This window comes from Pelophylax lessonae, assembly GCF_965119305.1.
Source record: "Pelophylax lessonae genome assembly, chromosome: 7".
NCBI lineage: Eukaryota > Metazoa > Chordata > Amphibia > Anura > Ranidae > Pelophylax > Pelophylax lessonae.
The window spans coordinates 34,039,896-34,052,566 of record NC_138774.1 but is presented as its reverse complement, the minus strand read 5'-3'; the positions used below and the strand labels follow the sequence as shown (position 1 = coordinate 34,052,566).

The following is a 12,671-nucleotide window of genomic DNA, read 5'->3' as shown; positions in this document are numbered from 1 at the left end:
ACAGTTTGGAGACCATTGCTCTAGTGAAAAAAGTTTGAGAAAAGTTTGGAATAGACACTAACACCCACGCAGTGGTTAGAAACAACACTTCTAATGTGCACCAATTCTAAAACATAGAGTTACTCTCCATCAATGTACCATGATAGAAAGCAAAGCCTCCTGCTATTTGCAAGTTTACTATGTCATTGTATACAAAGCTCTGTGCTGAAGATATCTAAGGGAAGGATTGTATTGATCTCTGTTGACCACTATGCTTATAGTGTATCTAAACCCTTAAACAACTGGTGATTCTGACAGTTACACACTTAAAATAGTCCACCAAGAGCAGGTATTTTAATAGCCAATATTTGCATGGCCAGCTTATGCTTGGTAATCCACCAATGCATGCTCAACATGACCATCAAAACTTGACCATCAGATAAAATTTCCAACACAGTTCTTTCCTGAGATAAATGTCAGGGCCATTATGCCACCCTTCCTATGAATCCTCACAAGAAGGGCAAACAAGATTGTTCTGGCTTTTCTGGAGATGATATACGAGATCTTTCCTTTAGCTATCAACTACTGGCATGATATGTAAGTGCAATTGTTTTAAACAGTACCTATATGTCTGACATTTGTATTTTAACCCTCTTTTTTAATGTTGCGTACACTAAAAATGTGAGGTTTAATTATCCTTTGGCGTGATATCTTTAAAGTCCTAGTAGTTTTGCTTGTGAGGAACTGATTTTTTTTTTTCAGTGTCTTGTAATAGAGGATGCGGTACCAGTAAAATCCTTTAAACAAGTTGAGACTTCTGTTAAGTCTCCTTCCCAGTTTCTCTAGCATACTATACCTTTTCTTTTGTAGGAAACTGCTTTGGCTAAGTTTTTTAGGGAAACTACAAAGTTGCTTTAAGCCAAAGGATAGTATACTTACCTATCTAGTGGCCGTTGTCTCCGACCTTATCTCTTTTCCATTTCTGCCGCCTCCATCAGACTCTACAGCATTCAATACCTCTGAGAGTGATGGATGTCTGTTTCCCCCCAATGTGGTTCCATCCTCTGACATACATCACTATAGTTGAAGAATAGAACCATACTGAATGGTTGGGAACACAGGAACCCTGCACTCCCAGAAATGTCAAATGCCTTTGAGACTGAAGAGCTTTTATGTAGAGAAGGTAGGAGACATGGACGACCAGGGACATGAGTGTACTACCTTTTTTTTTGCAGGAAACTGCTTTGGCCAAGTTTCTAGGGAAAAGACGAAGTTGCTTTAGGCCAAAGAATAGTATACTTATGTATCTGGTGGCCTGTGTCTCGGACCTTATCTCCATTCCATTTTTGCAGCCTCCGTCAGGCTCTACAGCACATGTGTCAAACACAAGGCCCAAGGGCCGAATCTGGCCCTTCAGGCCATTTCATGTGGCCCATGCAGCCAGGGCTTTTTTTTTTTTTAGCCAGAAAGTGGTGGAACTCCATTCCGCCACCTCTGGCTCTCACCCTCTGCTCCGCACTCACCACTAGCCTTTTGTGTTTACAATGACAGATTTCCTCTTGGCGGCTCGTGGCTCTCACATATACCTGCCTGCCGTACATGCAGTCATGGCGGTGACAGATGACGACCAATAATCTCCCTGCAAGTACACAGTACACTCCTTAACTCTGCAGTCTGTACACAGTACACTCCTTAACTCTGCACTCTGTACAGAGCATACTCCTGAACCCTGCACTCTGTATGTAGCACACTCCTGAACTCTGCATACATACTCTTACAGATATAACCAGCCCTTCGAGGAAAATCATAGTGCCGATGCGGCCCTCGATAAAATTGAGTTTGACACCTCTACAGCTTTCGATACCTCTGAGAGTGATGAATGCCCATTTCCCCCAATGTGGTTCCATCCTCTAACATACATCACTACAGGACACAGCAGTCGGAGAATAGGACCATAGTGAATGGCGGGGGACACAGGAACCTGACACTCTTAGAAGTATCAAACAGCTTTGAGGCTGCAAAGCTTTTATGTAGAGAAGGTAGGAGACATGGACCACCAGAGAGATGAGTATACTACCTTTTCTTTTGCAGGAAACTGCTTTGGCCAAGGTTTTGGAGAAACTACAAAGTTGCTTTAGGCCAAAGAATAGTATACTTACGTATCTGGAGGCCTGTGTCTCCTACTTTATCTCCAGTCTATTTCTGCAGCCTCCATCAGACTCCACAGCATTCAATACCTCTAAGATTGATGGATGCCTATTTCCCCCAATGTGGTTCCATCCTCTAACATACATCACTACAGGACACAGCAGTCCGAGAATAGGACCATAGTGAATGGTAGGGGACACAGGAACCTGACACTCCCAGAAGTATCAAACGGCTTTGAGGCTAAAAAGCTTTTATGTAGAGAAGGTAGGAGACATGGACCACCAAAGAGATGAGTATACTACCTTTTCTTTTGCAGGAAACTGGCCAAGGTTTTGGGGAAGCTACAAAGTTGTTTTAGGCCAAAGAATAGTATACTTACGTATCTGGAGGCCTGTGTCTCCTACTTTATCTCCAGTCTATTTCTGCAGCCTCCATCAGACTCCACAGCATTTAATACCTCTAAGATTTGATGGATGCCTATTTCCCCCAATGTGGTCCCAATGTAGAGAAGGTAGGAGACATGGACCACCAGAGAGATGAGTATACTACCTTTTCTTTTGCAGGAAACTGGTCAAGGTTTTGGCGGAAACTACAAAGTTGCTTAAGGCCAAAGAATAGTATACTTACGTATCTGGAGGCCTGTGTCTCCTACTTTATCTCCAGTCTATTTCTGCAGCCTCCATCAGACTCCACAGCATTCAATACCTCTAAGATTGATGGATGCCTATTTCCCCCAATGTGGTTCCATCCTCTAACATACATCACTACAAGACACAGCAGTCCGAGAATAGAACCCTAGTGAATGGCAGGGAACACGGGAGCCTTCGAGCTTTGTAGAGAAGGTAGAAGTGTAGGCACTTATAACGTTTTATTAGGCCAAGAAGGTCTCTTTCTACTCTGACTACATTATACAAAGCATTGGATTTGACATTAAAAAACAATGAAGCCTCTGAAATGGCCCTCCTTCCTTGAACCAGAAACATTGACTACGTCTTCCTAGACCTGATTTCAATCTCCTCAGATCTCTGAGGCTTTTCCAAAACAGGTGAGAAGATATTACGGAGGCTGCAATATCACACAACTCATTATTATCTTAATAACCGGAGCCCTCATCTTCACAAAAAAATCCCACAGGTCTCTGTAATTAGACTATGTGTCTCACCTTTCAGGAAAGCTCTTTGTTAATGATCTTATTTTTTTTTTCCAGACTCTTGATGATCTAGAAGAGCGAGTGAAAGAAGCGGGCATTGAGATTACCTTTCGACAGAGTTTTTTCTCTGACCCAACCGTCCCTGTGAAAAATCTTAAGGTGAGTACTCATATCTGGGGTGTCCCAAGGTAACCCAGCATTGTTATGGATTACAATTCACCGAAGTGCTCCTCTCCTTCCCATGAGATTCTCCTTGAGTCAATGGCTTGGACTGCTCCTTGAGAATTGACTCTCCATGGGGTTAATAAAGCTCGCTAATTGCCTTCACTCAACCTGATTCCTTTCACGAGTCTTCTTTTCATTCTTGTGTCTTTTTCCTCCTTTGTCACCGTTCCTCCTTGTTCTTTCCTTCTCTTCATTTTCCTTATCTTTTCCGTTCAGATACCCAATTCTCTATCTCGCCATCTCCGCTACCCGGCCTCTTTCTCTCACCGCTTTTTATCTCTGCTTTTCAGAGACAGGATGCAAGAATAATAGTCGGCTTATTCTATGAGACCGAAGCGCGGAAGGTCTTTTGTGAGGTAAAGTGAAATTGCTGTTACTGCTTTCTCAGAGGAAGAGTCTCTCTTTTAGAGTGCCCTTTTCGTCCTCTTTTTTTTTTTTTAACTGATATTACTGTCGGCTCACACATCTAGAGTTTGTGAATTTGTGATTCAGACCTTTCTCTTAAAATTTTGATGCTTTCTACACTTGCTTTCTTGTCCTCTTGATCTTTATTTTTTTTTTTCTTTTTCCTCTTTTCTCTTATCTTTACCTTTGCTTCTTTATGTTTATTATTATCTTTGCCTCTTTTGGATTATTTTTATCTTTTCCTTCTTTCTTTATCTATTCCACTTTTTTTGGATTCTTTTTATCTTTCTCTCTTTGCTGTTTGCAATTATCCTTCCATCTTTCCTTTTTTCTTTCATCTTTAATTCTTCCCATTTCTATTTATCTTTCCCTCTTTCCTTTTTTTTCTTCTTTTTTAAAATTTTATTTTGCTGTTTCTCTTTACCTCTCCCTCTTTTCATTTTTTTTTATTGCCCCCCCCCTCTCCATTTTGCTTTTTCTTTCCCCGATTACATTTCTCTTCTATCTTTCCATTTATCTCTTTCAATTTCTCCTCATCCTTACCTCTTTCTGTTTATCTTTTTTCCCCTCTTTATATTTGTTTATTTTCATCTTTTACTCTTTTGCTTTCTTTTACCCTATTCCTTCCTATCTTTTAAGTTTTTTTCTCTTGCCTAAAGTATCCTCTCTACCTCTTGTATTTCTCTCTCTCTTTTCTCTCCTTCTTTTTCTCTTACTGTCTCTCTCTCCTCTCCCCCTTTCTTGTTCTTTCCTCTCTTGCACTTTCTCAACTCTCTCTCTTTCATTCTCTCCTGTCTTTCATTTACTTTCTCCCTCTCTATCCTCTTTCTCTGCTTCCTCTCTCTTTCTTTCACTGTCTCTCCCCCCCCCCTTTCTCCTTCTCTTTTTTCTCGCTCTTTTCTCAGCTCTCTCTCTTTCCTCTTTTCTCATTCCCTCTCCTCTCTCCTCTCTCTTTCCCCCATTGCTCTCCCTCTCTCTCTTCTCTTTCTCCCTCTTTCGGTCCCCTATCACTCTCCCTCTCTTTCCTTTCTTTCTCCCTCTCTCTGTCCCCTATCGCTCTCCCCCTCTCTCTTCTCTTTCTCCCTCTCTCTGTCCCCATTCGCTCTCCCTTTCTGTCTTCTCTTTCTCCCTCTCTCTGTCCCCATTCGCTCTCCCTCTCTCTCTTCTTTCTCCCTCTCTCTGTCCCCATTCCCTCTTCCTCTCTCTCTTTTCTTTCTCCCTCTCTCTGTCCCTATTTGCTCTCCCTCTCTTTCTTTTCTTTCTCCCTCTCTCTGTCCTTATTCACTCTCCCTCTCTCTTCTCTTTCTCCCTCTCTCTGTCCCCATTCACTCTCCCTCTCTCTTCTCTTTCTCCCTCTCTCTGTCCCCATTCACTCTCCCTCTCTCTTCTCTTTCTCCTTCTCTCTGTCCCCTATCGCTCTCCCTCTCTCTCTTCCCTTTCTCCCTCTCTCTCTGTCCCCTATCGCTCTCCCTCTTCTCTTTCTCCCTCTCTCTGTCCCCTATCGCTCTCCCTCTCTTTCTTTTCTTTCTCCCTCTCTCTGTCCCCATTCACTCTCCCTCTCTCTTCTCTTTCTCCCTCTCTCTGTCTCCATTCACTCTCCCTCTCTCTTCTCTTTCTCCCTCTCTCTGTCTCCATTCAATCTCCCTCTCTCTTCTCTTTCTCCCTCTCTCTGTCCCCATTCACTCTCCCTCTCTCTTCTCTTTCTCCCTCTCTCTGTCCCCTATCGCTCTCCTTCTTTTCTTTCTCCCTCTCTCTCTGTCCCCATTCACTCTCTCTCTCTCTCTCTTCTCTTTCTCCCTCTCTCTGTCTCCATTCACACTCCCTCTCTCTTCTCATTCTCCCTCTCTCTCTGTCCCCTATCGCTCTCCCTCTTTTCTTTCTCCTTCTCTTTCTCTGTATCCCTCTCCTCTCCTTCTCTTTCTTGTAATGTCTCTCTCTGCTCTTCCTCTTTCTTTTTTCTCTCTCACTCTTTTCTCAACTTTTTCTCTTTCCCCTTTTTCAGCCCCCTCCCCACATCTCTTTCTTTTTCTTGTCCCCCCTCTTATTCTCTCTTTATCCCGCGCTCTCTCTGCCCCTATCTCTCTCCCTCTATCTCTCCTCTTTCTTCTTCTCTTTCTTTCACCATCTCTCTCTCCTCTCACCCTCTCTTTTTTTCTCTTCTCTCTCACTCTTTTCTCAACTTTCTCTATTTCCCTCTCACCTCTCTCTCCCTCTCTTTCTCTCTGCCCCCTTTCTCTCTCATTCTTTCTTCTTTCTCTATCGCCCCCTCTCTCTCTCTGTTCCCTGTCTCTCCCCTCTATCTCTCCTCTTTCTTCCTCTTTAACTCTCTCCCTTGCTTTCTTTCACTGTCTCCCCCCCTTCTCTTTCGTCTTTTCTATCTCACTCTTTTCTCAACTCTCTCTTTCCCCCCTCTTTTGTTTTCTTTTACTATCCTCTCTTCTATCTTTTCTCTTTTTCTCTCCCCCCCATCTTTCTTTCTCTCTCTCTTCTCTTTCTCCCTCTCTCTGTCCCTTATCTCTTTCCTCTTTCTTCCTCTCTTTCTCTGTGTGTCTCTCTCCTTCTTTTGTCCAATGTCTCTCTCTCCTCTCCCCCTTTCATTTTTTCTCTTCTCTCTTGCTGTTTTCTCAACTCTTTCATTTTTTCTCTCCCCCCCTCCCCCCATCTCTCTTTCCTCTCTCTCTCCTCTTTCCCCCTCTCTTTTTCTCTCCCTCTATCTCTGCCCCCTATCTCTCTCACTATATCTCTCCTCTTTCTTCCCCTCTATCTCTCTCCCTCTCTTTCTTTCACTATCTCTCTCTCTCCTCTCCCCCTCTTTTTTTTCTCTTTTCTTAACCCTCAGAATTTCCTTCTCTTCTCTCTCTACCTCTCCTCTTTCTTTTGCTTCCTTTCTTTCTCTCTTTCCCTCTCTCTCTCTCTCCTTCTCTCTCCCTCTCTGTCCCTCTCTCTCTCTTTCTCTCTCTCTCCCTCTCTGCCCCTCTCTCTCCTTCTCTCTCTCTCTCTCCTTCTCTATCCCTCTCTGTCCCTCTCTCTCTCTTTCTCTCTCTCTCCCTCTCTCTCCTTCTCTCTCTCTCCTTCTCTCTCCCTTTCTTTCTCTCTCTCCCTCCCTCCCTCTCTCTCTTTCTCTCTCTCTCCTTCTCTCTCCCTCTCTGTCCCTCTCTCTCGCTCTCTTTCTCTCTCTCTCTTTCTCTCTCTCCTCTCTTTGTTGCTCCATCCAGAAATTTCTTCTTCTTTTTTTTTTTTACCATCAGCTGAATTTTCCCCCTACCTTAGCCCTATATGTGGCTGTTTTACTCACCCAAATTCCACTCACGTTCTTAGATAGATAATAGCAGATTTCATGCTCTTCTCCAGGTCTACAAGGAACGTCTCTTTGGTAAGAAGTATGTCTGGTTTTTGATTGGTTGGTACGCAGACAACTGGTTCAAAACACCAGATCCATCCATCAACTGTACGGTGGAAGAGATGACTCGGGCTGTTGAGGGTCATGTAACCACAGAGATTGTCATGCTGAACCCAGAAAATACCCGCGGTATCTCCAACATGGTAGGCCTGATGAGTTAACTTTTTTCTTCGGATCTCTATTTTACTGTTAATCTTCAACCATAGTTGATGTGTATCTCTTTGACTCTCTAATAGACATCTCAAGAGTTCATGGATAAGCTTCAAAAACGTCTTGGCAAAGATCCAGAGGGGGTCGGAGGTCTACAAGAAGCTCCACTGGCCTACGATGCCATCTGGGCTCTTGCGCTGGCCCTCAATAAGACCTCTTATGAGCTGTCCAAGAGAGGATTGCGTCTCGAAGACTTTAACTATAACAACGATAACATCAGCCGGGAGATCTACAAAGCCATGAATTCCTCTTCCTTCGATGGCGTCTCGGTGAGTCCCCTCCATGCATCATCGGCTTCCTGATTTATTTGGCGATGTCACTTTTCTATCACCAACTTTCCTCCTCGCTGCTTATCGCTTTTGTTTCATCATGTTGTTATATCTGACTCATCTCTCGCAGCCAGCACAAGAAAAATCTCCTCATCTTTTGGAACGCGTCAGTGTTTTCTTTTTTTTCAGAAATGTTATTAGAGCTCGAGAAAAGAGCGTACGAGATTATTACCGATTTACTCGTATGATAGCCTCTATAATGGCCCGGCATTGCGAAGGATGACATGAAATCTGCCTTTTGCAATATTCTGTAAATTGTTCAAAGCTAAACTCAAGGCAGACAGCTAAATACACAGATCAGAGTTGCCTAAGGATTTGTATTTCTGTCCATTCAGTCCTCAGATTTACACAGCTCTGCCATACAGCATAGTTTATTTTTCTGGCAGAGGAGGGAACTTGATTTTTTCTCTGCTTCAGTTCAATTTTTACTTACAGACAGGGCTTTTTTTTCTCAGAGAATAGGTTCAGGAACCCCCTCCCCCTTTCTGAGTCACCCCTTGTCTCCGCCCCCTACCCACCTCTGAACACTGTCCCTTGGTTCAACACCTACCCACCTCCCAGTACCGCCCCTTTTAGAGAATACAGAACCGAATATCATAATTTATGCTAAATAATTTGTATGGAATTTGTTAATAACAAGAAAAGCAGTAAAATACATCCCTTGCAGCCAGCAACAATAGACCCCCCCAGAAACAATAGACCCTATCCCAGCAACAATAGACCCCTCATACTACAATAGACTCCCCAGCAACAATTGACCCCACCCCAGAAACAATAGGTCCCCCCACAGCAATAGACCCCCTCCCCCCACAGCATCAATGGACTACCCACAACAAAATACCACCCTCAGCAAAAAAAAGATCCACCCCAGCAACATTAGACCCTCCAGCAGCAACAACAGATCCCCCAGCAGCCATTATCAATAGCCATTAGCAACAACAGACCTCTCCCTCAACAGCAACATAAGGCACCCCAGCAACAATCGATTCCCCACTAGCAACAATAGACCCTCATACATAGTTACATAGTTGCATAGTTAGTCAGGTTGAAAAAAGACATCCATCCGGTTCAACCCAAAAAAAAAAACAGTATTGAAAACCCAACCATACAATCCCATATACACAATCCTATACCCGCTGTTCATCCAGAGGAAGGCGAAAATAATCCCCAGCAAAGCATGATCCAAAAATAGATTCCCACCAGTGACAATAGATCCTTTGGCAGGCAGAATCAATAGACCCTCTAGGACAACCCACACCCCTTGCCATTACATACATTTAGTGATGGAGGTGCCAGAACTGCGTTCCCCCTGAAAAAAAGCCCTGCTTACAGGTCCCCTTCCTACTCCCACCCTGTAACTAGATAGTGAAATGAGAAGCATTTCATCTTTCTGTGACTCTATATCTCTCCTCTTATCAGCATGTTCCTTGCACTGCAGCACATCTGATTGGCCCCCTTGTGCTGCTTCTCCCTCCCCCAGTCTGAGTTGTGCAGTCAGTCCTGGGCAGGGGCGGCCCAACCATTGAGGGCGCAGGGGCGCAGCCCCCCCATCCGTATGTCTGGCCCCCTAATCTACATGCAGGGCACCGGACACATGGATTCCAATAGGGGATTTTTTTTTTTTTTTTTTAACCACGTAATTAGAGCCAGAGGCTCTAATAGGCTTCAAAAAAAGGGTGGGCTCGGGGCGCAGAGCATTGCGCCCTGAGCCCACCCAGTTGTGTGACAATAGCGAATGAAAATTTGCTATTGTCACACTGACTCTCCTCCCAGCCAATCAGGAAGAGGGTTGTGAGACCCCTTTCTCAATTGGCCAAAGGGGGAAGCGCTCTAACTGGCCAGTGGCCAGGGAGAGGCAGAAGACGCACGGCGGCTGGAGGAGGACAGGCGGCTCAGCCACCCAGCGCTCCCCGGCTCCCGACAGGAGAGGGGGGAGGAATGTTTCGCCTGACTGACTGACAAACCCGACCGACGACCCAGGGGGGAAGGGGGCGCATTGGTTTGCCGCCCCCCCCCCGACTTACCAAGCACCAGCCGCCACTGGTCCTGGAACAAGGTCACGTACAGCCAAGGGTGAACATGCCAAACTGCACCCCCCTCCCCAAATTATGTGTAAGCAAAAATCCCCCCCAAAAAGAAAATTTTGAAAAATTGAGCACTAATCTGCATGCTTACACCCTAAGCATACATTCCTACTCTTCTAAGTACAAACCCGCCCTCCTGCTGAAATCCCACAGATACCACAGTGCCCAGAGCAGCTTCCCCTCCTGCCCACTCCTTGCCCCGGCCGCAACAGGGACTACAAAAGGCTGACACTATGTCAATCTCTGGTGTATACACTGCTTATATTAAACAACACAGTTATTAGTATGTTAAAGAATGTGTAAACCCAACATTTCAGATTTCTAATATGTGGCTGCTGTACCATGTGCTTGAAATAGTTTTCTGTTCTCTTTGTATTACTTCCTTTGTGTGAAATCCCTGGCATTCCTGCCCATCCCTCTGCTTTCCTATTAAAAACTGACCACATTAGGCATGAGAACATTGCGTGGTCAGTTCTCTGGCTGTGCTGGGAACTCCTCCATTGATTAGACTTTTGCTGACACGCCCCCCCCCCCCACTGCATAGCCAATTACTTGGTAGACCAGTATGCTGCTGCTTCTTTTCCCCCAGCTCTCTAAGCTCCTTAAGCAGCTGAGAACACAGGTCATGTCTTCACTTCTAAAAAAGGGTAAAAACATTTTATATTCTATTATATTATTTTTTTTCTATTTTATACTGAATAAGTTGTTTTACAAGGTGAGGGTTTGCATATACTTTAACCACTTGCCGACCAGCCGCTATTATACATTTAACCCCTTGATCACCCAAGTGTTAACCCCTTCCCTGCCAGTGTCATTTATACAGTAACAGTGCATATTATTTAGCAATGATTACTGTATGAATGCCACTGGTCCCACAAAAAATGTCAGTTAGGGGTCTGATCTGTCCACCGCAATGTCGCAGTCCCAGTAAAATCGCTCATCGCCGCCATTACTAATTTAAAAAAAAAATAATAAAAAGTCCATAAATCTATCCCATAGTTTGTAAACGCGCAAACCAATTAATATACGCTTTTTGGGATTTTTTTTTTTACCAAAAATATGTAGCAGAATACATATTGGCCTAAACTGATAAAAAAATTACATTTTTAATTTTTTTTTATTAGGAATGTTTTATAGCAGAAAGCAAAAAATATTGGTGTTTTTTCAAAATTGCCGCCCTTTTTTGTTTGTTGCGCAAAATCTAAGAAGCGCAGAGGTGATCAAATACCACCAAAAGAAATCTCTATTTGTGGGGGAAAAAAAGGACATTAATTGTATTTGGGTACAGCGTCGCACGACCGCGAAGTTGTCAGTTAAAGCAATGCAGTGCCAAATTACATTAAGGGGGGGTAAAACCTTCCAGAGCTGAAGTGGCTAAAGAGAAAATTAAGAAAATTCACCATATAAAACGAATAAACAAATTATCGTTAATTCATACAAGAATTAATGTATTTGAAGTTTTGCTCGATAAATAGCTATGCAATTTATTTATTTATTTTTTTAGAAATAGTCCCTCAACAATGTTCTTGGTTTAAAAGGGAACTTTATAGATCTGTTGGGTTATTGAATAATCAGTAAAAGAGCTGTGCAGACACTCAGAACAAACCACCTAATAGGCAAATATACTGCAGGCATTGTCATTAGTTAATTTCTGCCTTTTCATTAATGCTCTGTGTGCTGATTTTATCGCTTTTACCTCTGTGTTCCCACTGTGTTCAAATTGACATAACTGTCAATACCCTGTCCTGATGATGGGGCCACCTTCTTGAGCTGAGCTTTGACCTTTGTCCTTCAATCCTCAGGGTCACGTGGTGTTTGATGCCAGTGGGTCCCGTATGGCCTGGACACTTATCGAGCAGTTACAAGGTAGGTGTTCTGGAGTTGCTGAATGTTCCACCCAATGTTTGTAGAGGAATATGATAATATTCTTAGTGCCATTGACACCCTTAAAGAAGCCCTGTCATATTTCTAAAGGTTAGATGCAAAAATCCCATGGCATCATAGACAGCATATACGCCTCTCCAGTGGGCTGTTTCTTTTACGTCTCCTCTGTTCCAGTATTGAAACCTTGGGAAGCCTCTTTGACATTTCACACTTCCAAGAGTGTCCCCCACCGTGGACTGGTCCCTTCCTCCAATCCCTTCTGGTTTGGAAGAAAGAACCAAGGCATGATGGGAGACACAAGCAATCAACACTCGCGGAAGTGTCAAATGCTGAAAAGGCTCTCTGACAGGACTGGGCCAGGGGGCAGGGGGGCAATTGCCCCCTGGTCCACTCTGATGCCCTGTAAAAGGCTGCACTGCTTCTGCCACAGACATGCCTAAAGGATTCCTGGGGAAGAGAAGTAAAAGGTTCCCACCACTGACCTACTGAGTGTGGGATGAAGAGAGGGACAGAGCGCCCCCCCCCCAGCATGGATGGTGTAAGCTGTGTCTGAGCAGAGGCTGGTTCCATTCCCCACTGGAGACTATCTTCCTCCCGCCAGCCCCGACCGAGCTGTCCCAGCTCCCCCCACCAACTCCCCCAGTGGCCAGGTCGGGAACCCGGATTTGGCCAGTGAGTAGAGAGTACCTGGAGCAGAGCTTCAGCCTGGAATCGGGGTCAGGAGGAGGCCAGGAAGAGAGGGAGTCGGAGGGGGGCCGAGTCGCTGCAGCATGGGCCTCTGGTTTGTAGTTGCCCCCTGGGCCAAAAGTTGCCAGTCAGCCCCTGCTCTCTGAGGCTGCAAAACTGGAACAGAGAAG

General features: G+C 44.5%; 1 protein-coding gene across 1 annotated transcript in view; it reads left to right on the top strand.

Moving 5' to 3' along the window:
• The window catches only part of GABBR1 (gamma-aminobutyric acid type B receptor subunit 1), a 330,834-nt gene that overhangs the window by 172,979 nt on the left and 145,184 nt on the right, over positions 1-12,671 (top strand). The window contains exons 10-14 of the mRNA XM_082263684.1: positions 3,335-3,436; positions 3,793-3,858; positions 7,259-7,450; positions 7,544-7,786; positions 11,733-11,796. Coding sequence (XP_082119810.1) covers positions 3,335-3,436; positions 3,793-3,858; positions 7,259-7,450; positions 7,544-7,786; positions 11,733-11,796 — 667 coding nt within the window. The remainder of the gene's footprint in view (positions 1-3,334; positions 3,437-3,792; positions 3,859-7,258; positions 7,451-7,543; positions 7,787-11,732; positions 11,797-12,671) is intronic.